This window comes from Parus major, chromosome 1A, assembly GCF_001522545.3.
Source record: "Parus major isolate Abel chromosome 1A, Parus_major1.1, whole genome shotgun sequence".
NCBI classification, from domain to species: domain Eukaryota; kingdom Metazoa; phylum Chordata; class Aves; order Passeriformes; family Paridae; genus Parus; species Parus major.
The window spans coordinates 36,025,948-36,052,014 of NC_031773.1; the positions used below are offsets into that span (position 1 = coordinate 36,025,948).

General features: G+C 35.5%; 1 protein-coding gene across 1 annotated transcript in view; it reads left to right on the forward strand.

Annotated features, from left to right (window-relative positions):
- Nucleotides 1-25,018, forward strand: part of ZDHHC17 (zinc finger DHHC-type palmitoyltransferase 17) — a 66,755-nt gene extending 41,737 nt beyond the window's left edge. Inside the window, exons 8-17 of the mRNA XM_015628099.1 lie at nucleotides 628-753; nucleotides 1,978-2,120; nucleotides 4,316-4,416; nucleotides 11,637-11,761; nucleotides 13,713-13,775; nucleotides 14,926-15,019; nucleotides 18,342-18,425; nucleotides 18,821-18,978; nucleotides 19,783-19,877; nucleotides 21,872-25,018. Coding sequence (XP_015483585.1) covers nucleotides 628-753; nucleotides 1,978-2,120; nucleotides 4,316-4,416; nucleotides 11,637-11,761; nucleotides 13,713-13,775; nucleotides 14,926-15,019; nucleotides 18,342-18,425; nucleotides 18,821-18,978; nucleotides 19,783-19,877; nucleotides 21,872-22,010 — 1,128 coding nt within the window. The 3' untranslated portion in view covers nucleotides 22,011-25,018. The remainder of the gene's footprint in view (nucleotides 1-627; nucleotides 754-1,977; nucleotides 2,121-4,315; nucleotides 4,417-11,636; nucleotides 11,762-13,712; nucleotides 13,776-14,925; nucleotides 15,020-18,341; nucleotides 18,426-18,820; nucleotides 18,979-19,782; nucleotides 19,878-21,871) is intronic.
- The last annotated feature ends 1,049 nt before the right edge of the window (nucleotides 25,019-26,067 follow it).

Sequence of the window (26,067 nt, forward strand, 5' to 3'; positions counted from 1 at the left end):
AGTAAAAGCTCTCAGAGTTTTGAAATAAGTTGGACATGAGCATTCAGTTTATTCTTTCATGTTTTCTTCCTAGGACTTCCATAACTTAAATGAACCTAAGAACATTAGGCTTGTAGAAAAAATAATCCTAGAAGCATTCTGTAATATTAGTAACTTCAGTCTGCCAAAAGGCAGAGGATTAACTAAGAAGTCAGGCTTTAGACTTGGGAGAGTTTCCATGATCCAGTGGGTCACGAGTTCTTATTCTTTGCTTGATTTCTGCTGCCTGTCAATAGCTGAGGGGGAAGCAGTCTTTCATTTACAGATTAGTAGACTGTGTGTAGAACAGTGGAACGTAGATTTGTTCTCTGCCAAAGGCAACAGTTTTTACTGTCAGGACATACATCTTGTCAGGATCATACTTTTAATATGCGACTTGTCCATACTTTTATAGTTATGAGAGAGTTAAAACCAAAAGGAATGAACGATGTTTGGTGTCAAGTAAGCTGCAGAGCAAAAAGTATGCCAGGATGTAGTTAAACTGGTTTAAAAAGTGTTGGTTTTAACAGCCAGTCTTTTGTTTCAAAAGTGTTCCGAATACATTTTATTTTTTAAATTGGATGCTTCCCACATTTATACTCTTGACAGGGAGAATCACCACTTGATCTTGCAAAACAAAGGAAGAATGTTTGGATGATCAATCATCTACAAGAAGCAAGACAGGCAAAGGGGTATGATAGTCCGTCCTTTCTGAGAAAGCTAAAAGCAGATAAGGTAAGTAGTAGCTTCATACCTGTGTAAATCAATCTTATTGCTGCTCTTGGTTTGGGGACCTGTGTTTGTTTAAAAGAAGTTCAGGATTGTGGTTTCCCCACATTTAAGCTTTAAGGAATGTCTTTTTGTTATGATTAAAGTAATTGCAAAATAAAAAAAAAGTGCTTTATTTAGGGAAGGAGGAAATAAAACCCTCAGCTTCCATACACTTACTTTTAGTTTTTGTGCTAACTAAAAGAAAGTGTTAGGAAAGCATCAAGTGGTCTTGTATTGTTGGGGTTAGCCAGGATGTTCCAAAGCTGACTCTCAGGTAGCTGAGGAAAGAAGTATTTTGGGTATCCTAAACTATGATCTCCTGTCTAATTATATATTGTTTATTGTTATTGTGTTGAATGAAAGAAGCAGTCAGTCTAAGCTGTATAAAATAATACGTAAATCTCTAATGTGGAGTTCTTTCGCTTCTTGGAGTACTGTTTAATACTGCAGATAGGAAGAAGCTGTAGCTGAGAGTGTAAGGGTTAACATACTGCTCTAGCATGAAGAACAGTCTTCCTGCCTATTGACTGATAATTTAAAAAGAGTTAATGTTTTCTCAGTATCCATCAAAACTCAGGCAGAGTGTTGTGCTAGATATTAAGTGCTACCACTGATTTGTTACAATTTCTTGAATTAAATATACATTGCATCAAGATGCTACAGTCTTGGCTTTAACCCTGTGGCACTAACTCTGCAGTGATTATTGACCTGAAGTGGTTTGTACATGTCACTGTGCTCTGATTATTTAGAAGGAGTTCAGTGCTGTCATCAGGAGTTGTATCCACACAGTGTAAGACAAAAAAGATCCTATCTTTATTCATAGACGCTTCAGTCTGACTTAAAAACTTCAGTTACATGAGTAATAACATTTACTGACACTGTCATGTGCAGTTCATACACTTATGGATTCTTTAAGAAGGGCTAATGTTGCCTTGATTCTGGATTAGCAGAAAAGTTTCCAGAAGACAGTTCTGAAACAAAGTTACTGATTTATAATGTAATTTTAGAAGGGTTTCTTTTCCTTGCAAATTTATTGGGGGTGTGTAAAGACAGGAAATGAGAAAGATTTATGAAGATTTATCCCTCACTGTCAAGTTTCCTGAAAATTTTAGTTTTCATCACTGTCCTGTTTATTATACAATCTGTTCCTGAAAATAGAATTACTTACTGGTGTTTGTTTCTATATAGGAATTCCGTCAGAAGGTGATGCTGGGAACTCCTTTCCTAGTTATCTGGCTGGTTGGTTTTATAGCAGACCTAGACATTGATTCTTGGCTCATTAAAGGGCTGATGTATGGTGGTGTTTGGGCTATGGTACAGTTTCTTTCAAAGTAAGTGTTTTACTGGGACACTATCTGTTTAGTGTGCATGCAAGAAGTATTTTGCTGGCATCTTTATTGGATAGATAACCTTAAATTTCCATTTGTTGGGATTGGTTCTTATTTCTGCAAAAGATCTTGTGCACCTATAGTTCCTGTAATGCTCTATTGTCTTGTGAAGCATGGAATTATCCTGGGTGAATACCACTGAGCTAACAGAAGCTAGTATCAGAAGAGAAATTCAGTCACTATCCAGAGGAGGGTGCTGAATGTCTGTCTACAAAGAGCTATCAGCATGAATATTGCAGAAAGCAGGCAATAGAAAAATTGCTATAAAGTAATAAAGACAATGTGCAAGTGTACTACTAAAATTTAAATGCACAAAGGTATCCAAAAAGATATATGGAGAGAAATAAAATCAGAATCAGATTTTGTAGCTTTTGTTTTTTTTGGAAATTAGTGACTAAAGCAAAAGGCTGCTTTCTAGTAGTGTTTTTTGTACATCTAGTTACCCAATCATAAAGACTTGTATTTATGATTACTTTAAATGTATGTAAATGCACCTACAAATACACACACACACACACACACACACACACATGTGGTCATGTTCTGGTGTACTTTCAAGATCTGTTGACTACATCATCTCTCCTTTGCTTTTCATTGTCATGTGTGGCCAAGGTAGGAGAACTTGTTGTATCACCATGCTTAGGAGCTTTCTGCTTTTCTGGGGTTGGATGTCATGTTTATTTAGGAACACTTGCTTCTCTTTTCTTTCTGTGCAAAGAAGGAAATACATCTGCTCCTTAAACCAAGCACAGAAGATTTTAGTGAACTTAGTAGACCAGGAGGGAAATGGAAGGTTATCAAACTTTTGCAGGATCTTGGAGATGATCTGTTTAGTCTTGTCACCTCTGAAGCTGTGCAATTTCCTGGCCTCCTCTACAAAAAAAATCAATTTGTCAATGCAAATCCTCAACTGTGCCTCCTACAGAAAGGAAGGACAGGATTTCTTCCAATCTCTTGAGATCTGTGTTTTGTCAAGTTTTATATTTTGGCCTGACTGACATGAGTTCAGAATTAACATCTTTATTTTCTCTTATATGTTGCTTAATGTTTAGTATAAACCCTTTTTTAAGTGTTTGACTTAAACTTGTATCCAGGTTTGACTTAAACTTATGCTGTTATTCTAATAGTATTATCTTTCCCTGTAGAATTTTAGCTAATCTGCTTGGCTGTGTTTTCCTCCCTACTTCGACACGCACAAAAAGGCACAGAAGTCACTGAAAGAAAGAGTAGTGCAGAGCGACTACTGTGTGTCCAAATGTATATTCACTTATTATTCATCAAATGAGCTCATGATCCTTACAGGGTTTTCTCCAAAGACCTAAGGAACTTCCACTAGAGAAGAGAGAGATACTTTAAGGGAGTAAAAAAGTGAAATGGAAACTACTCCCTGCACACATTTGTGCCTGAGGCAGTCACCAGCACAAAAAACAAAATGGATCAGTATCAGAATGTTTAGGCAAATTATGCAGAAATTTTATTTCAGGGAAGTTAGTTGGTTTGTCTCAACTGTATTCAGCTTTATTCAGAAGAGTCTTTAAAATGCTGAAGTGTAAAAAAGTGAAAATAATTCTGATGGGGTTTTTTTTGAAGTAATGTAGCAGTATTTTATCTTAGAACTTGGCAAATGTAGTTATATATGGAAAATTAATTAGTTTCGATTTTTTTTTTTTCAACTTTAATTGGGAACTGTAGCAGAAGCAAAATATTGAATAATCTGAAATATTTCAAGTATATAGGGTGATAACACCAAGGTCTCAAGCTTTTTTCTTAGTGAAGTAATTTTAATGTGCAGTTGTCATTATATGGGTTTCCAAAATGTCTTTAGCACTGGAATCTCAAAACTTAATACAGTTTGCAGCCACTGTCCGTGTTGCTAAGAATCTCACAGGTTCCTAACTGCTTTCACAGTGTAGTTTTACCATGAGTGTTTACTCATTCTGCCTGTCTTGGGAGGTTGAAAAAGGGAATTTCTCATGAACAGAAAAGTGAAGAAAATGTATTTATGGCATATTTTACAATATCCCATATAGTACGTATTTTAATAGGAACAGTTCTCTTGAAGCAATAGTTCAGGATTTTTAATAAATCAAATCCTTATAAATCAAAACTTACCATGTGACATTTTTCCTACATTACAGGTCATTCTTTGATCACTCCATGCATAGTGCACTGCCTCTTGGAATATATTTGGCAACAAAATTCTGGATGTATGTGACGTGGTTCTTCTGGTTTTGGAATGATATCCTTTATTGTGTACAGTAGCATTTTTTTCCTGTTCATAGTATGACAAATTACACAGCTATATCCTGCATATAACAGTAAATAAACTAATAAAAATTTGAAAAAGGGAATCACACTAAACATTGCTTTCTATATTAATGGTAATTATTTTATTGCTTTAAAAATGTGCATGCTATTGCTGTGCTTTGGTAAGTAAAAGATTTTCCTCAAAATTTACTTACAGTAGTCTGCAAAATTTCCTGTGTTTTACCAACTTCTTATGTGGAAGAAATGTTAGCAACTTCGTAAAATATTCTCTGGCTGTGAGGTACACAATGCAGTTGACTGCATTTTTTAGATACTATTCTGAAAACCAGTAGGCTGCTTCATGGTCTGTCTCAATTCCAGTGGAATTGGTTTCATAGTTAAATCTTCCTAAACATTTTGGAAATTCCATTTTGTACAAACTTCAGATACATTTCATAACTGTATTTTCAGTTATTTTGAAAATATGTGTATTAACAATACTAGATTATAGAGATTCACTGTATTACTATATTTTTGGGGTTTTGATTGTCTAGATATGAATTTATCTTACTCATGGAGGGAGAAATTGCTTCAGAGTTAGTGGGGTATGTTAATTTTCCATGGCAGGGAAATAGAATCACATATTTAAACAACTTTCTTGGGTACTGTAATTGCAGTAGCCAAGAAAACAAACTAGAAATTCAATGTTCAATATAGTTCTTATAGTTGTAAATGACTGAAATGAATTTTATGAGGATGTTGGTTTGGCTTTTTTAGAAACTGGTTTTCTTTTCATCCTGAAAGGAATTGCTATGAAATAGGATAGTGGCAGTGCTTTTGTTTTGGCATCTTCTTGATTGTTCTGCAAGCCTAACTAAATCATCTGTGTATTTTTGGGTTGAGAACAGAGAGGAGAGCCTGCTTTCATGCTACCTTTACCTTCCATTCTGGCAGTGTTTGCAAAGATGCTGCTGTGAATAGCAGTCCCATGCAACTGGAAATGAGTGTTTGGCATGTTGCAAAAAGAACAAACCCAATAGCTTAAAAATTACAATCTAGTTGCTGTTAAGTTAAAAAAAAAATGATACCAATATTAGTATGTCTTGAAACAGTTATTTAGAAAAGCTGGTCCTACTACCAGTCTGTCTGCCTGGTCTGAATTTTATGTTTTTACTCAAATTTACTTGTGACTGCAGAATAAGAAAATTGAGTACAAAATGAATATGAGAAATATTTTAAAAAACAGTAGTTAGAAATAGCAGCTCATGTTAGCCAAAGCTGTGATGTGTTTTGGATTGCAAATGTTGAGGTACTGTGAAATGCATTCTTGTGCTAACATAACATCAGCTTGGACCTAATCTAAGAATGTGTCCAGCTTTGATTTGAAGTCCTTGACCACATTAAAATGCCTGTACAACCAATACAAATTGATGATGGCCTGCATCTTGTGTCCCTTAAAGCTGGCAAATCTTGGGGTTTCTATCCTGAAGCTCATATTTCATTCATATATCTACCAACTTGCTTAGATTTTAATTTCTGTTAGTCATTCTGATTAAATAGCTTGAAGTTCGGTGTAGTTTTTTAGAAATCATAGAATAATCTTAATTGTTCACTAGATGTATAGACAATTACCCTAATAAAATCTGACTTCAGAATGTTAATAAAATACTGTCCTGCTTCTGTCCCAAGCTGGTGTCTCATAACCTTTGTAAATACACATAAGTAGTGGTCTAAGACCTTCAGTTACTAATTACTTTCATTAGAGCTGACACAGTTCTCTGACAAACAGTTTTAGAGACCAAGCGCTTGGGGCCATCTTCCTTTAATTGGTGATTTTTAATTGGAAGTCTTTGTAATAAGATTCTAAATTCATTCTTCTTCTGGAAAATTGCCCTGTAGCTTTATTGCTAGAAGGAAATTGCATTCCTCCTCTATTTTCATAGCATGAGGCACAGCATTGTGGTTGGATGAAGGATTCCTGTATTTTTACAGCTTTATGTGATTGCTTACAGCAGACTAGAGTACTGCTTTATATTTTGTAATGTTCAAGTGATAAAACATGTCCTGGTAGTTTTCACAAATTCAGACTGTCTTTTGCTTGGGGAAGAGAATTTTTAACCTCAATCAACTATCAGGAATTGCCTTACTGGAACTTTATATTATAAATAATATAAAGATCTTAATTGCTGCAAGTGAAACTTTAATACTTAGGTGTTTGGTAAGAATTTTCTTCTTTTGTAGATATGTTGAAGGTGTGTGAAAGATCATCAACTTGTGTGTTTAATCCTAATGGGACAGAAAAGGGCAGTTAATTCAATGTATCATAAAGAAAAATAAAATCAAGGATTTGCAGTGCATTTTCTTGAGTTTAGGTGTGGTCACATGAAAAATAAATTTCGAAATTCTAAGGTTTAATTATGTGTCTTTCCAAAAGCCAGTATTGAAAATGTACTGAAGTTTTTTGTAAATATTTCTATTTTATTGGATTTTTCTCAGCAGCTTCTGAGTCTGGTTTATCTGATAAAGTAGAAATCCTGTTCTTGCAGGGAATGAGAAATATGATCTGTGTATTTTTATGTCTATATATGAGTTTATGATCCTGTGCCTCCCTGCCACTGTTCTGTTGCATCCTGTAACTATATTTTGCCTATAACAAAGGACAGTTATGTCTTGCTCCATTAGTGAATTCTAGTTTTCTAGTGTTTGCAGAGTAGGAGTGAAAATGCCCTCAAAAATCCTACACACTAAGTCACTATGTTTTAGTTTAGTTCTATTTTTAAAAGAAAAGAAAATTATTTAAAATTACACTTCTAATAATGCGAGGTTAGAATTTCATATTTCATTCTTTTTTATTAGTATTTATAGGTAGAACATTCTCTTGTGTCCTGTAAATGTCCTACCAAGATTATATCTCAGTTGTTCATGCAGTCTTTTAAGTTCCAGCTGAGCAAATACTGCTTGTTATGTCAAAAGGTTCTTACACTGCTCTGTTTTTCTGAGATGTCAGTTTGCTGTAACCCAAACTATTCACGGTGGTCTTTTTTGTTTCTTCTGCTTCCTTTGATACAAATGGGAGTGTGCAGTTTTAATTAAGCAAGCTTTATTGCTGTCTCATCCTATTTGCAATGCTGAGATTATGAGATAAGGTAATTTGTATTTTTTAAAATAATTTTTCATTTCATTGACTAATACTGTATTGATTATCTCATTTCAAATATACTTCACCAATTGATGGGGTCTGGCTTAAAGAACACAAACATTGTACACTTCTTCAGTTAGGGATCATTTCAAAACTGGGTGTAAGAGAATTCATGATGATTTTTAATCTCCCACAAAACTGATACAATTGCATAGGATTTAGAAAACTGTAACAAGCTAATTGGTACAGTTAAGCAGTTAAAAAATCATTACCAAATATTAGTTTCAGTAAAAGAGCACAAAGTCTTCATACAAAAAAAAAAAAGAAGTCAGCAGTCATCTTACTACAGGAACCAAAGACCCCAAAAATGCAAACTCTGGGCCCAGTTGTCCAGAATTTCTGTTCCCATGTCTAAATACTTTTCCTAAAATTAAAAAAAAAAAAATACTAAAAAAAATAATTCTGGCATGGAGGAGATATGCTAACTGAGTTTATTTGCAAGCTAAGGGATTCTTTTATGTCAGATAGAAGGTAAGGAAGAGAGTTTTTGCAGAGCTTCAGTTAATTGCAAACTGATTTTGTCTAATAAATGTCTAGTCAAATGAGGCTTCTCATATAGCTGTCTGCTGTGACCTGCCTGGACTCTTAGATCCAGATATACTCTTATAAATTGGGGATTTGGAGCAGCTTTCTTACAAGGAAAGGCTGAGGGAGTTGGGCCTGTTGACACTCAAGAGGAGATGACTGAGAGGAGACTACATCAGTGTCTGTAAGAATCTGAAGGGAGGGTGTCAGAGGATATTTCCAGACTCTTCCTAATTGTGTAAAGCAATAGGACAAGAGGCAGTGGGCAGAACCTGATGCACAGCAAGTTCCACCTGAATATGAAAAGGAGCTTCTTTACTGTGAGGGTGAGCATGCACTGGAACAGATTGCCCGGTGAGGTTCTGGAGTCTCCCCTCACTGGAGTTATTCCAGAATTTGTTTGTCCCAGTGGACACAACCCTGTGCTGTGTGCCCTTGTATGACACTGCTTGAGCAGGAAGGTGGCACCAGATGATCCACTGTGGTCTCTTCCAGCCTGACACATTCTGTGATGCTATATTCTGTGAATTAGCTGGTTTATTAGCATATATTTGATCTCTGACAGCTTACACTGGCTGCAGATTTTTCTGTGTAGGAGAAAAGGATTTTTGGTTAGTGAAAAGGGCACATCTGGGTCTATAATGTGCATTTTGGCTTGATTTCAGACTTGCATGATGCCTGATAGCAGGAAGCTGCATGTATTTGGGGCCTTTTAAATGGACTACAGTTCATGGTGAAAAATTAACTTATCCCATGTTTACCTGACTTAGGGGTTGTGTGGTGCTTGTTTGATTTTAATTTTCTTTTTAATGAGATGACCTTTTTCATTCCAGTTTCTGGAATAATTTTCAGCAACTTATACTTGTTTTAATAATGAAAGGATGTTGATCAGGGCTAAAATTAGGAAGTGTTTTGGGGGTGTTTCTGCTTTGTGTCTCAATGAAAACTGGGGAAACTGCATAAAAGGAGCAAATGGGTGGCAAGGCCGGAGGTGTGAATACCTGATATATTATGCATTTTGCAACCCTTAATAATAATGTACTTTTTCCTCGTGTAGCTGTAAATGAGTATGTTACCAAAAAGAGACACTGTCTCTAGAGAACTAATTTCCTAATCTGAAGCTATTGCAAACCAACAAAGTTTTCTTACATGTGAAGAGTTTTGAGAGATGTCTCAAGTTGCTAAGATCTCTTTCAAAGTAAACTTCAGGGGGATGTTCAGCATAATTTTAGATACCTCTGGTGTGGGCATCTGTATTGAAGATGAAACATGCTTCATAGCCAGTGACAAAAACTAGCCACTTGTAAGCCTCTGTTTCACTTACATAATTTAAATATCTTGAAACTGAAGATAAGATTGAACATGGCTTTTTTCCTTCGTGATATCTGTGAAGCCATACTGAGTGATTTAAAGTGGGTGAGATGAATCCTACAGCTGAAGTTGTTTATCTACATCACATGCTGGAAATACCCTGGAGAAGAAAACTTTTTAATTCTCCTGTAGTCTCCCAGCTCTAGCACAGAAGTCCTTTATCTGCCATTGTTTACACAGTCAGCACTGCACTCATCTGATACCACCATGATAAAAGGACAGGGAAGACAGGCTCTGTGGAGCATCTCTTACGTTCTCTCTGTATTTGTGGGAGTAAAATGGGGGAGGAGTAAGTTGACACAATGGACAGCTGCTTTGTTACAGGTTATCCAAATTTGAGTTAGTAAAAAAACAATTCTAGTAGAAAAGCATTAAGGTTATAAAAACCTTCTTAGTCTTTTCTCACATCTCTTTTAAAAGTCTAGACATGACGTATGGTATGGGTCATAAAATTGGTTCCAGTTGTACCTTTATTGTTTGTAATGGTTGTCTGATTAAGGTACATTTAATGGAAAACTACCTTTCAGTGTTGTAAAAAACCCAGTGATTTTTTTTTAGTATTCTAAAGAAAATGTAGTCTCTCTCTATCTAAGCAATTCAGTTGCACCAGTTTATTCTTGGCATCAGGTAGCTTTTGAAAAAAAAAAATAGGAAGAACTTGGATTGTATAAATTTTGAAGTCAGAGCTTTTCATCTCTAATGTATAGAATAGAGCCATGAGTGTTTAGGTTACAGTATAGTTGATGGTTTTTTACCCCCCAAGTTATAAACTTGCAGGAAACATCTTGTTACTGAAAAGATTAATTGCCTTTAGTAAGCTGATACTAACATTCTACTGTATAAGATACATTATGAAAATTTTAATTTAACTTGCCAATATTTTTTATTAGAAATCCACAGCAATTTCCTTGCCCCAATAGGAGAAAAACAAAAATTATTTGGGATACACTTCAGATAAACACCAGACTTCCTTAGCACTTTAGAAATCAAAGAGGGCTGCTTGTATTTGTTTGTATTTCAGGGTTCTTTTGCATTGCAAGCTATTTAGATCTGAATGTATCTAAGTTACTCAAAATGCAGTGTAATTTGGGTGTGTAGTGCTTTCTGCCTGAGTACTAGGTGTCCTTTTTGTTTGGATAATGCTGTAGAGGCTGCCACCACAGATTTGTCAAGCAGGGCATCTTCTTACAACTGCCATCTTTATAACAGGCAGCTGACAGAAGGTGTCTTTAGTCAGTTTTGTTAGGTCTTTTGTAGGTTTATGAGAATAAATAATTTTCCTTTTGTGGAAGAGAAACATCTGAAGTATTTGGCTTTTCAACATCACTGCTAAAAATGTTTTAATTCTCTGAAGAAATGTCAAGTGCTGTAAGACGAGCATGTTACATGGCAAGGCATTGAATGCAGGAAATGTATTTTAAAACAAATGGTTATTTTCTGTCTTTATGGTAAGTGATTTTATCAACACTAACAGAGAAGAATAAATCCTGTGGTGTTTCAAGTATTAGACATATTAGTATGTTAAAAATAAGTTTCAGTGATGCAAAATATGTGTTTTGCCTTATTACAGGACCCCAGGTTTCAGACAGTACCTTTCTTGGAGATAAGTGGTGTTGGGACATGATTGCCATGCAACAGTGACCATTACAGCAAAATTCCATCTATGGCTAGAAACAGCCTGTCCTGTGATATCACAGGAATGTCAAGCCACTGAAGACATAGGCACTCAAATGTCTGTCTTATAAATAGAACTCCAAAATGTTTATTCTGAAAACAGGAAATAGTGATTAAGAAGATAAATTTCATGGGATTTAATTTAATTAAAAGGAAAACAGTTACAAAAACAGAACTGTTGTTATTGATCTTTTAGAAGGATAAATGGTTTAGAAATACCTTATGGAATAGATGATTCTTAAAAGTAAGTGTTAAAGGTCGAGCAATGGAAAATGCTGAGTACTTAGTTCTTACAGCAATGCTGAATTTTTATTAATTCTGAAGACAGTGACTCAAGGGCATTAGTAAAATTTAAGTTTAGTTTAATTTTTTTTCAAAATTATCAGTGAGAATGTTCAAGAGGAAATTCAGTTTTACACTTGAGATTCCTTGACTGTAAACACATCTCAATTTTTTCTTTATACATCTTCCGTTCCTTGCTAATAGTGTTGCACTTTTCTACAATTTTGGAAAATCCTGGAAGTCGGATCCAGGAATCATCAAAGCCACGGAAGAACAAAAGAAAAAGGTAAAGCCAAGAGATACAAACTTGTTCTTCAACAGCCTTCCATCAGCTGATCAGAGTAGCTGGTTTGCTGTTCAGTACATTACATTTCAATAAGTTGTATGAGGTTTAAGATGTTAAAAAGCCTTCCAGATTTTTTTTTTAACATCTGGAATGCATTTCAAGTCTTACCTGTTGCAAAATTGCATATTGGTCATACTGAGAAGTAAAATAAAATTGTAACTTGAATTTTCAGTTTTAAAAGTTTAAAAAGCAGTTAAGTGAAAAAGAAAATGCGAAGTTTCAGACTTTTGCCCTACTGAAACAAATAGCCATTATGGAAAAAGTGTTAGTTAATTTTCTGAAAACTTTCCAGACTTTTAAGCACCTCTATTTTTCTTTACTTTTGTATCTAAAAGTATTATACTGACAAACATTTTGAGGCTAAAACAGCCAAAACCCCAGGAAGTTTGGGACTGGCTTTTATTTTGGTATAAATGTCAGAGAAAATGAGTGATCTAATGATATCTAAGATATTGTATCATTATTAGCATCTCATATTTTTAATCATGTGCATTGTTTCCAGCAGCCAAACTGAGCATTGAATATGCCAAAACTTGACAAGCAGCAAAAGTGTTTGGTTTTGTTTAAGTTTCCTGGAAGCCAGCATTCCACCTAAAATGAACTTTGAGCTTCTACTTCATGGTTATTTAGGAAAAGACCTGTGTGGATCAAGATCAGGCTACTTGGAGTTACATCCTTATGCAGGAAAGAAAATATAATAACCATTAAAAGGATAGCGTAGATAAAATGATTTTTGTATTCTGCAGTAGGTTATAGATGAGTTCTTAATCAATGTGCAGATTTGGATTTACTCTGAAAATTCCATTTCTGTTATTGCTAGTTTGCCAGATAAATTCCCAACTAAATTCTTTTCCTTCAACTGGACTAAATTATATAGAGTAGTCAACTATGACACTTTGGATTGGATTCAGCAAATTGCACAAATATGCAGTTTATTTGATCTACTTGCTTAAGTTACGCAAGCGTGGTTCCAAAAACTTTGTTGAACTGGGCAGGAATTGCAAAATGCAACTTACTGAGGCAGATGCATATGGCTGTGAATGTTTCAGATTTCTTACATTGCAGCTAACCACATGGTAAAATGTTCTGTTACCAGGGGTATGAGCCACTGTAGGATGTGTATGTTACTTCATGCAGTGTAGCACTTCCCATTTTCATAATTTGTCTTCAAATATTTAATGCTGAGTTAGCCTTTAGCTTTGAAATAACTAAGAAAATTATTTTCATTTCAGATGACCATATTAAGTATGTTTAGAAATGTTTAGTAAGCAAAAATCTCAGATGTTTGTTGTTCTAATATGTCATATCATTTCTTTTGTGTTATAAAATAATCCAAGTCCCTCTTAAAGCAAGTGAAGAAATATATAGAAGTTTTCTGTGGTTCAGAAGCATGGAAGGTTTACAAAGCACAATGATGTGGATCTAACTGAAGTGATCCTGGGTCTGCACTTATATTTAAAAGTTATTCCTCTGCTCTTGTTCAGTTCTGTTTTCCTGAGGTTTGGGATTTTGCTTGTGAACAATACTGAACTCCAGTGTTGAGTGTCAGACCATGCACGTTCCTGTTTGCATCTTTTCCTTTGTCTGTAGTGTAGTGTTACATTCCCACTGAAATCAGAGAGACTAATTATGAAATTGTCTAGGTAATCAAAAGTCACACCAGAAGCACTGAAATCACAGTATCTGACTAGGAGTAAGTATAAACTAGAATTAATTTAAAAGTAAATATGCATATTGGTTTAAGAAAGTAGATTCAAAATCAGTTTCATCTGAATTGAATTTGTTCCTGTATGTAGAAAGTACCTGAAATAAAGGACTCACAGCCACAGGTCTGAAAATGCTTGTTGCCATTAGTTTATATGCTAAATTATAATTTTTCTTTTTCCTGCAGACAATAGTAGAACTTGCAGAGACAGGAAGTCTGGACCTCAGTATATTCTGCAGTACTTGCTTGGTAGTATATTTTTTAATCAATTTCACCACTGATTTTTTTTTTTCCTTTAATGCTAAGCCAAAATTAGTGTTCCTGTAATGAATACATATTTGGCCTTATTATTGCAGTTTCAAAGGCAGAATTCATTTGTACTATTTAATCTAACCAGTGTTTAAAAAAAAAAAAATGCAACAGTGAGAGGAGAAAAATTTTCATTATGGAAATAACTTGCCAATATCAAAATTCAGGTATCCAGTATGTCTACCATGTTGGTTGGTTATACACTAGCAAGTTAAAAATCACACTTGACATTCCACTACCTCCATAACTTGCAGTAAAATTATGTTGTGCCTAATTAAAATCATGTAAAATATATTTTTCAAAAAATCAAGTGCTTCTCTATCTGGGAATAGTTAAGAGGGGAGGGGAGGGAAAAAATTAATTTTTGTAAAGCAAATATGCCATGTCTTTTCTTTGGAAGTCAGCTAGCAAACACAAAATGCTCAAGTGTATCAGTGTTAACACTGCCAAGCTCTGATGTATGTGAAACATGAATGATGTTTGTAACTCCAAATTTGAACTGGAAAATTGTATACAGATGTAACACCTTAAAAATTATGTGTTTGTATATACATATATATCTCAGACCACTTATTTTAAGACATAACCTTTCAAAAAAAATTTTTGGGAGTAATTCAGCATTTCAAGTTTCATCAAGTTCTGCTTGTTGAGTCATATTTCTGTCTTTAGAAAATAACCTGAAAATTTTATGTTAGAGCTCGGTTACAAACCACACAGAATTGTGGAAGTCAAGCTCCTTCTTTTTTTTTTAATTGTTAAAAGCTGAAATTATGCTGGTTGAAATGAGCTGTACAAAGCTCAATCGCTGGAGGTGATAGAAGTAGTTTGTATTAAAAAAATAATTCTTTGTATAAGAAAAATAATGTGAAAATCATTTCAGTGCAGTTGTACCTGATGTTTGTGTTGAACAGTGTGTAGATGAACCTAAATAGATAGGATTGCCTTAAGAATTACTTCAAGTTTTAAGTTTTCTGAGGAATTAACAACACGTCAATTAATTTACATTTAAATTGGGGGCTTGTGTTTTCTTCTATTTAAAATCTATCAGGGTAAGTTGCTTTTCTAAACAAATGTTTATTATCCTTTACAGATACGGAAGCCAGTGAGGTCCAAACACTGTGGTGTTTGCAATCGCTGTATAGCCAAGTTCGATCACCACTGCCCGTGGGTGGGGAACTGTGTAGGTGAGTTGTTTGCCAAAATGCTCTGCAAGGTTTTCCCTCTTCTCATTTCACAGTGGAAGTGACTTGGCTTCTTAAGAAAGGCTTTTCAATATTGAGCTTAATTCTTTTTCTAAACGTGATTCTCTACATTATTCTCATTTGTATTGTCTGTAATATGCCCATCCTCAAAACTGTTCCATGTCTAATTCAATTTGCTACATATGTATTTTTTATTGACATAAAGTTCAGTCACGAAAAGATGCAAAGCTTAACTGCTGAAAAGGCATGTGCCAATTCCACAACTGATTATTATCTGTTACATTAGCCAGAAATTTTAATTTAGACTAATAATATTCAGTGATTTATTGGTAAAATATACATATTTGAAATTGTTATGATTATAGAAGTTAGATACAGAATAACTTCCTAATGAGGTATTCTCCTCTTTTCGACCATCCAGGTTGTCTTTTGTTCTCCCCAGTGATAATGAAATGAATGGATGTAGAGTAGAAATAAAGTCTCTAAATGCTGCTGTTCCCAGTCATACTTTTTGAGAAACTTATTTGAAATCCATTATTATGCGGGGAGCACTGAAGACCTCTCAGCTAGGAAATGAGTGCAGCTTGCTTCATATGTTTAATTTTTTAGGACACAAGTAGAGGTAACTTTAATCTTGGGGAGGAGTTAAGACCTGGCTTCACTGACAGTTAACAGTTCATATGCATAAGTACATGCTTCATTGTAGTCCTTTCAAATAGATAAAGTAATAACTAATCAGAATAGTTTGGTCTGAAAATCAAGAGTAAAATAATTGATCCTGGCATTTAAATTGTAATAGAACATCTTTAAAGTCTCATTGACATCAGCTTATATCACCCCCTTATGTTTTAAGTTTCCTGCAGATGTTACTGAGATACTTTTGGTTTATATTTTAGATGTTTCACAATGAAAAACTAAGAAAATATTAATTCAGACAGGCGGGGGAGCATGGGCTTAGGTTTTGCAAGAGTACTGAGGAGTACGTGTCGATGGGACAGAGAGAACCCAGTATTTTAATCAGTAACTGGAAAAAGTCCTAAAAACAAATGGGGGAGGAAAGATCTTTGTGTGTATTGAGAGAGTCTCTGAGTGATGGGATTAGGGTAGGTGGAGGAAATGGATTTTAAGTAACGGTGATGATGGAAAAGTAGAATCTGTCTTTTAGTGGTGGTGTACAGAGTGGGGAAGCTGGAGGTAAAACTAAACATTAGGGGTCTTGAAATTATGCTGGGAGAAAGCATTAGAAATCTCAGTATGGGAGCTGGAGCTGAACCAGAGGAAGTGATAGTCTCAACAGCCTTATATGGCTTCTTTGTCTCAGATTGGTACGTGGTCACTCTAAGTATGGGATTGCAAAACAATCCATTCTTAAAACAGCATTGGTGGTATGTTTGCCAAAAAGGGGAACATGAGTCATGCCTTTCTGGAAAGGTGGAATTTGGATGTATGTAGAATGTGTTAAAAGGATAAGAATGTTGCTAAAGATAGGACTGAGAAATCTTGTAGGAGTGTTTGCAGACACTCTAAAATAAGTCCTTTAGGGATAAAACTTGGCACATAAAGAGACTTAGAATATTTTTGCCATTTTGTAGAAGTTGACAAAAAGTGGAGACTATAATAAGTGAAATTAATATAAAAATTATTAATATAATGAATATAAAAAATAAATGAATTGGCAACTAGGGCAAATTGTTTTCCTCAAGATTTTAGTTAAAATACAGCAAACAAGTCTCTAGAAATGATTATATTTATCCTCTAAATGGAGTAGCAAAGTGGCAGTATCAAAATAGGAGTATCACAGATTTTTTATTTTAACTGCAAAGGATGACTCTATTCCTGCCAATCCAGGAGGTGACTGTGGAGCACAGTACTGTGTTTTGCCTAATACTATTCAAAATACATTTTGTCCAGTTTATTTTTCCACAGATGTTTTTTAATTTTTAACTGCTATCAAGATTGTACTATTTAATTTATAGTTTTAAATGCTACACCTATATTTTTACTTCACACATATGGCAGAATTTGGTTTAGTATCATTAAAGATGTTGCTGAAAGAAGCATCCCATCAGATGCCTCTCAGATGGACTTCTAGGTCACTGCTTAACATCTATGTTCTTTATAGAATTTATTTTCTGAAACTTAACAGAAATTTAGAATGTAAATTAAAGCGATACCTTATGGACATTCCCAACACTTTCTCATATGCCTTTGGGTGATTGAAGGCAACATTACAATGTAATTTTGTGGTTTTGGGAACTTGTTTGATTTTCAAAGAAGTGTCTTATGTTTAGACTAGCTTGTGTTATATGTTTTCCTCATCTCTTATTTATACAGTCTTTCAGCTCACTTGCTAAAAGCACTTGATTATTTTCTGCCTCCAGAGGATGCTCTTGTTTTAGCAGGGAAAACATTTGACATAATAAAGAAGTAAATGCTGTGCTGGTAAATGATGACAGCCAAATCTTTTGTAGCCCATTATCATCTCTGTGGGTTTAGTTTACAGCCTGGAGCTGTTGGAAGGTTGCAACACTGGACATATTTTACAAACAGAAGGAAGGCTGAGTACTTCAGAATTATGATGTACTCTCATAAGAGGCATATTTTTAGCTTTACTACTGTTAAAAATAGATCAGTCTTCTAGTAACTGAATTTTCTTGCATTAGAATTCTAAGGCAGAGTTGTTTTTATCCCATTCATTGTTGTAGCTAGGTTCTTAGGCCTTGTCTGTTTAGTTATAGGCATTTGTTTTACGAGTTTTACTAGATATCTTATTTTTAGCTAGCTTCATCAAGCATCCAAACATAAGACATGAGTTAGCTTATTTTCAAGAAAGGCTGTATATTTGTTTGTATTTCTATTACTTTTAAGAAAGTGAACTCTGCAGTTTGATGGTTTTTCAATGGCTTTAAAAAAAATACTGACTAACCTGTAATTCCTGGCTGTTAAGGACTCTGCAACAACTGTCACCAACATTACTCTAAATATTGTCTATCAATAATTTTAGTAGTTCATGAAAGAGGTTACAAATGAGTTAGTGAATTGCAGTTGTAATGTGACAGGAAATTGAAGTTGCTTTGTTGTCTGAGAAATAAAAGAAAAATCATAAGTAAACCAGCTAATTTCACTGTCTTGAAATTAGCTGGCTTAATTTCACTGTCTTGAAATAGTGGCTTAATATTGTAGAGTAATGTTTCTATGTTCAATAATAAACAGTACTACTAAGCAAGCAATTAAACTTTCTGGCATAATGTTGTCATTCTGCTGCTGAAAGTGAAGTAATTTGGTCCCTGTTTTGCAACTTTAGGAGCAGGGAACCATCGCTATTTTATGGGATACCTGTTCTTCCTGCTTTTTATGATCTGCTGGATGATCTATGGATGTATCTCTTGTGAGTAAATGTGATTTTTTTGGCTTTTTTCTTCAATTGCTTCTATATACTTTATCTTCTTGTATTTTTATAGATTTTTATAAATCTTTGCCTTATCAGAGTTTTGTGTTTTTATCCTGGAATTGAACTGCATGTTAATTTTTGACTGTATTATGTATTTTAATTTAGAAGATGTTTTTCTTGTCCTAGATCTTTATTTCTTCATCACAGACAAGTATGTGCATGTGTCCTGTATTCAAGGAGTTAGGAAAGGAAGAGAGAGCAAGTAAAGCTCTTCTGGCACTTGTAGTTTCCTTACTTAACTGAATGCATTCTAATGTGGGGATTATATGTTGCTGTACAATAAACTTACCTTAAATCTTCCTTATATTTTTTGACTTTTTTTTTTCCACTAGACTGGGGTTTCCACTGTGAGACAAGTTACACAAAGGATGGATTTTGGACCTACGTTACACAGATTGCTACCTGTTCTCCATGGATGTTTTGGATGTTTCTAAACAGTGTGTTTCACTTCATGTGGGTGGCTGTGTTACTGATGTGTCAGATGTATCAGGTATGGAAGAGCATTTCACTCAAAATGCTGTGTCTTGAGAGTGATAGAACAATATCACATAGTTCTGTCATTTAAATTTTCACATCCATTGTACTAGTCAAAGTGTTTAATCTCTCAGCCTTGCTGGAGGAAGCAAGCATCTCTTAGCATTAGGCATCATTCAGTTCTAATTCACATGGCACTTTTTTGGTGCAAGAGGTTAAATTACCTACTTCCTGCTTTCCATTATCAGAATGACAGAAATGTAAGACGGTCCAGAAAAGGGCAATAAAGACTAAAAGAGGATAAGAGCTGTGGGGCCAACTTAGAATGATGCTGTATGTTATTAACAGAAAGGGAGTGGTAGTTTGACAGAGGATGCAATAATTTCTTACACTGCTTCAGTGTGAGTTGAGGCCATATTATTGAACTCTAATCTGACCAAACCCAAGTTTTCTTTATCCTTTCTAAGAAACAAAAGTCATACTGAAAACTTTGAAGTATGACTTGTCATTAATGAACCATGCAACTTGAATTCAATCTTACCAGAAAGATTTCCTGGAAAGAGGAATTATTCTCTAATTCTTAGGTAAAACTTTTCAGTAAGATTTTGTCTTCCAATTTTACAATATTAATTACTTACAACATATATCAATTTCAAAATCTTATGCTTTATGTTTGCTTCTGATAATTTCTACAGTCAAAAACTTGTTTGTCAAAAGAAGGACTTTAAACAGTAAATTTGGTCCTTTTTCAGTCTGTCTTGTGCAGTACTCGGTTAAATGTTTTTATGTAAGCTAAATTACTTATTCTTCCTGTTTTAAGATATCTTGCTTGGGTATCACAACAAATGAAAGGATGAATGCAAGAAGATATAAGCACTTTAAAGTTACAACCACATCTATTGAAAGCCCATTCAAGTAAGTTTTGAAGTATATACAAATTTCTTGTGTAGCCTTGCATACATTTGAATCATGTTGCTTGTTGAAACAGAACACACCTAAATACTTTCAGAATATCTTCTCTACTTGGAGTGCTGAATCTTGACAGCTATTTTCACAGTCACATTCTATCCAGTTAAAGGAAGTGGTTAATGCTTTGTAGCATACGGTGCATAAACACAGAAAAGAATGCTTTCCAGCAGTGGTTGTATTTCATCATAGAGCTGATGGGGAAATAAATACCCTCTTTATAAAGCAGATGCTCAAACCAGAGGTAGTTGCTTACTGCAGCATGTCTGTGTTGACCTGGACATTGATTCCCACACCGGGCACTTTCTCCTGAGTAATACTTACTGTGCTGTTGAATGTGCTGCTCTGTGCAGTAGCTCCCCTTTCTTCTACTGTGAGAAGAGAGGCTTCACTTTCTTTCTGTTCATGAGGAAGAGCATGGCTAAAGCTGTTTGTGGGGAAAGGGAGCAGGATGTCCCAGGAACTGAAGTGGGTATTGCATGGGTGAGAGCAAGCTGTTGCATACAGTTTTTGGGCATCAGTACTTAAAAGGGTAGATTGGGATTCTGGTTTCTGTAGTGATGAGGATGCAAGATGAAGGATGGGGTCTTGGGGATGAAATAGCACTGAGATGGGAATACAGGGTCATAGAGCAGCTTGTGGAGCCAAAGCAGGACGTAAATGAAGGCACGAAGCTGATATATTGATGGTTTGAGAGCATGTTACAAAAGGAGCTGGATAAAGAAAAAACTACCTCTCATCCTGCTGTGCATGCTGTGCCTCCTGTGGGAGCTGCTGCTCTTTCTGGTACCACGCAGGGTAAAGGAGATGGGAGATGGGAATTGTGATCAGGAGCAGTCAGCATGGATTCACACAGTCCTGTGCAATGTGCTCTAGGACGTCCCTGGTTGAACCAAGGACCCACTGTAGTCCTTTTCAACCTTGCCCATTCTGTGATTCTGTTATGTAGCAGATGGATTTCTGTGCTAGACAATTGTGTGGGGTTTTTTTAATATCTCTTCAAACAGAGCTTGTAGTGAGAAGCAGAGAAGCATCTCTGTGTAGCTGCAGTGTTCCTATAGATTAGAGTTGTAGCAAATCCAGATAATTACTTTGCCTGGAAAACACAGGATAGGAAAAAAGTGCTAGTTTGATCCCAAATTACTGTCACATTCACCAACCATTTTAACTGAAATAGCTGCTATTATAAAAATTACATGCGAAAATAACACCAGATGTCTGAAATAATTGACTTAGCATCACCTGTCACATGAAGCATTGACATCAAATAGTTTAATCTCTTTTTTGCTTAGACCTGCTCTCACATATTACATGAGCTTCTCCTCCAGAAAACTGATCTGTTCAGCCCATGTCTAATTAAGTTAAAAATCCCCCTCATGTTGGGAGTTTTTTGTAGGTTTCTTAAATATTTGACAGTTAATTGATTCAGCCACAGAAAGTACTTCAATAGTTCATTTGATTCAGACAGTGCTTTCTTAATTTTGTGTTGTCAAGGGACCTGGTTGGTCCTAGACCTACAGCTGGTGAACCAGTATGTATGCAGAAGCAGATATTAATAAATACAGAAATTATTCTAGGAAGACATTCACTTCATGCCATCTGTACAGTGCCACTGTTCCTCTTAGAACAGGATCTGAACTACCAGGTTGTGCTACATGGTGGTAGATGGCTAAAAACTTGTTTTGGTAGATAATGGAAGAAAGTTGGTGTCTTGATTATGCCTAAGAATCAAACATTCACCAGTCTGGTGACCACTTGTTATTTCAGAATGTGCTCATCAAATTGCTTATCAAGTATGAGAGCAATTCTAAACATACTTGGTTGTCTAAAGTTACTAACTTCAAGGGTGACGAACCAAATTTTTAGGTAGGCAAAAAGATGATGTACTTTGTTAGATGAGCTATGATATTCCTTGCTAATGTGTGTTTTTCTTCTGTTTTTAGCCATGGATGTATAAGGAACATTATAGACTTCTTTGAATTCAGATGCTGTGGTCTTTTTCGGCCTGTTATTGTGGACTGGACAAGGCAGTATACAATAGAATATGACCAAACTTCAGGATCAGGCTACCAGCTAGTGTAGCACCACCTTCATCCTGTGAGCATATCATACTGAGTGGTGCCTGAAAAATTTTCTCTGTCTCTCTCGACTCCACATCCCTTGAAGAGTAGCATGCTTTGTGTAGGGCTGATGATGAATCATAAAGGTACCTTCTCTTCATCAGAGTTTTATTAACAAAAGTATAAATGGACAGAATAAACTGCCAAACCTGATAAGGAAGAGGAGGAAGATCAAAAAGGGATTTTAACAGTTCTTAACATGAGAATTATTCATGACAACATATTCACAGTATTTGTTATCGGGTTTTTTATTTAAGATCTTTCACAATGGAGCATGAGATTATTGAAGTATTGACATAAGTAGTTATATTGTGCTGAGCAGAAAAATTTGTATCCCAATATCAATAATTCCACTGAAACAAGAATCTAGAATATAAAACTAAATTTCATGATACAGAGTTCACTGATCGCTATGTTGTAGTTCCTGTAATGTGATTTTTTTAATACAGATTTTCTGTAGTAAGATGTACATTGAAAAATGTGCTTTTCAGTACTGTTATAAACATCCTATGGTGGGGATCCCCTGTAACAAGTTATAGCAGTAGGGCACGTCAGTTAATGTTGAGTAAAAATATGTTGCCCACGTTATTTTGGTGATTGTTTTTGCCACCAGTTAGTGGTACAACTAAATACTTGTAATAACCCTGTTCTGAAATAATGTAGTCTGAAATAAACAACTGCGCCAATAAGGAAAGCTTTTCTGTCAAAGTTAAAGCTCTGCTTAATTGCATGACACACCTGTAAAATTAGTTTACAGTATATAATGTTCAGGGAAAAAAAAGTGGGGAAAAATAATTATCTTTGAAGTAATTGTATAAGCAACTTACAAACTAGCAATGTTTTAGTATTAGGTTTGGTCCTCATACAGTACAGTGTAGTGTATTTGGAGACACGTTGAAGAGAAATTACATGGGGGATACCACAGATGTAAAAGCAAATGTCTCAGTTACAAAAAGACAAGATAGTTGCAAATTGAATGCAATTGCAGAAGAACCCAAAGTTGCCTGAAATGCTTATTTCATTTGGATGTGAAATAATAGAACCCAAACTTTAAAAAAACAAAAAAATCAGAATCCCCATAACAGCACGTGCACACAGAAAATGCAGAGCGGTGTTCTGAAGATGATGGTGTATTGCACGTGGAAATCGCCCTTAATTTCTGTTTTTAAGTTCTCATGCTACAGATGTGTTGGAAGGTAAGGAATGATCTGAAATTGCATTCCAAAGGGGCTTTTCTTGAATGTGATGCACTGATTTTTGTTATGGTGTTTTCATATACTCATAGTGAATTGTTCACTGCTTCCTTAACTATTGTTTACAGAGAGACTGAGAATCAGTTTAGTTCTCTTCTAAGTGCTGTAGCAACCCAGTGGTTCGAGGAACCTGTGAGGGGAACCTGTGAGGGGAGTTTGGGGAGGGACCTGAAAGCAGATGTCTGAGACCAGTGTAAAGAATGTGTATCTGTATATAAATAATTTATCAAATAGTTTTCTCTTCGTGAGTGTGTGTTTAGTGTATTTAAAGCTGCTCATTTTCATTTTATTCAACCAAAAAAGTGTAGGAAGATATCTAATGAGCTTTTAGTGATGTTAAATATTGCTGTTAATAGGCATTATGCCCTGCAAATTCACTGCATGTTTGATGCTTGGCAAAATTAGCGTTTTCTGTAATACGCAGATTACAGGTAATAAAGCAATCTAGTGGTATTCCCGGCCCTTGCCTTAGTAAGAGGAGCAGTGAAACTGTAAATAGTTGATGTTCAGTATTTGCAAGTAAACATTTTTTCTGTAGCTGTTCATTGATCTCAAGACATGCACTTAGTTTGCAAGTATCAGGATTTACAGAAGTGCAGCATTAATCCTTGAATGTTTAATACTGGAAAAATCAACGTTGTTTTGGACACTTAAGAGGAGAGGTTTGGGTATAGGGGTGGCAAGAAGCTTTGGCTACTGTTGTCAGACAAATTTGTAATCCTAACAAAAACATGCTCTATTTCTGTAAAAACAATTGACTTAAGTTATTCATATTTTTTTCTAATCACAAAATAGCATGAAAGTTTTACACTATGGTTTGTTTTAATCACCAATGATGCTCTGCATATTTCTTCATTCATTTCTTTTTTTTTTTGCATTTTAGTTGGGGGTCGGTTGACTAGAGGAGCTTCAATACACTTTATTAAATATCATCCAGCCACCAGAAGAGCAGTTCAGTGCATGATGCAAGTTTTGGTCATATTTCCCCAGTAGCATTAACTGCCATGAATTGCATCATGCACTCCATGTCAAAAATGTTTGCAAAAGAAGAGGTAATCCTTGGTAGCACATAGCAAGTTCTGCACTATTTACATGTCAGTAGCTCTCTGGTGACAATTTGTTGAGGCCTGCAGAATCTGAGCGATAGTAGGTAGTTGTGAAAATTAACATGCATATCTGGATTTGGGATGTATGAAGTTTCCAGTGCAAAATGTAACTTGTCTTGAGTAACACTGAATTGTTGATGTGAAATCATAAAGCAAGCAGGGGGGAGCCAACTATGCAGCATTTTTCTGTCAAGTTATCAAACTTAAAATTCACTTGTTGAACCAAAACTGCATTGCTTCTGAAACTTAAACTGATCCAGACAAACAATAGATCAGACCAACTTAATCTGACATAGGTAGAATAAATAGGAATTTTGTCTTGGCCCTAAACATGTGCTGTTTCTTTGCAGGTTTTTGTATTCTTTGATGTCCACCAGATTTTTTTTCAATTAATGTGTAAAACAGCATCACTACATTTTAAGCTGTGGATTTTTTTGTATATTATTTATAACTGTGCCAAGTATTATTTTAATACTGTCGAGATCTTGATGTGTATTACATTGTGAACAAAAAAAAAAATCTGTAAAATGTTTAATAAACTAGCTCTCCTTACATAAATTAAATCTGTTAAATTTTGTAAGTTATTAATCAAATAAATATTGACTCTTAGATGCAGTGTTTGTATTGACTTGGGGTGTGATTTCCTAGAGTGTAGTTTCTGACCAGTATCAGAAACCTTTCTGGAAAGATGTACAAGTTTCTTACAGATGGCATGCACCCAAATCTGTACAGATGTGAAATCCTATGAGTTACTACACTGTTGTGGTAAATTATACTTTTGCACTACCACTTAAAGTTAGCATTTGCTAATTAAATATTCCTGTCTTTTAAGTGAAGCATGCTGGCAAGGTGACATTTCTGAGGGGAGAACTCCATCTAGGGAATGTGTTCTGTGGCCCTAATGTACTTTTTTACTGTACGTTTGAGGTATTCTAAGGCTCAGCCAGACATCTGCACAGGGCTAGGATGTGTCACACACACACACAAGATGTGTGCTTCTGGGTGGCACTTGAAGGAGACAGACTACCTTGGCTCTTCTGGTCCATGCTAAAGGCTAGAGTTTGAGTAGAAACAAGGTAACAATCCAGGTTTGAATTTAATCAGGACATTTATAACCAGCAACATGTATTAAAGTATAAGGCTAGGACTCAGGAGCACATTTAAAGGGAAGAAAAAAGTGTTTTCTACTGAGTCTTGGTTTGGTATTGACACTGTGCATTAGTGGTGGTATTCTCCCCTTCCCCACACATTGTTCCTGGTGAGGCTGTGTCCAGGCTGACCACCCTTTGGCTTGTCAAGAAAAGACCAGGGAGGACTTGATCTGTGCTGAAGATCTCCATCCAAGATTTGCAGTGCTCCATCAGAGGAATTGTTGTGCTTGAGAGTCCTGATGATTTGAAAGCTGGTTTCTGGGTTTGAGGGTTTTTTGGGAAAGCAGGCAGCCCTCTGCACCCTCATTGCGCTTTGACTAGAGTTCAGTGCTTGTATCTCCCATTAGCTGCCTTTTAGTAAAATCACTTTCTTGCTATGAAAGCATTGTCAATGGTATGAGCAAGTAGCAGGGCTGAGAGTTTTTCCCCAGGTTTCCTAGGCTGTGTTGTTGCTTGCTGCCTCACTCATGCTTGAAATGTGCTGCTTCGGACTTACTGTTATCTTCTTC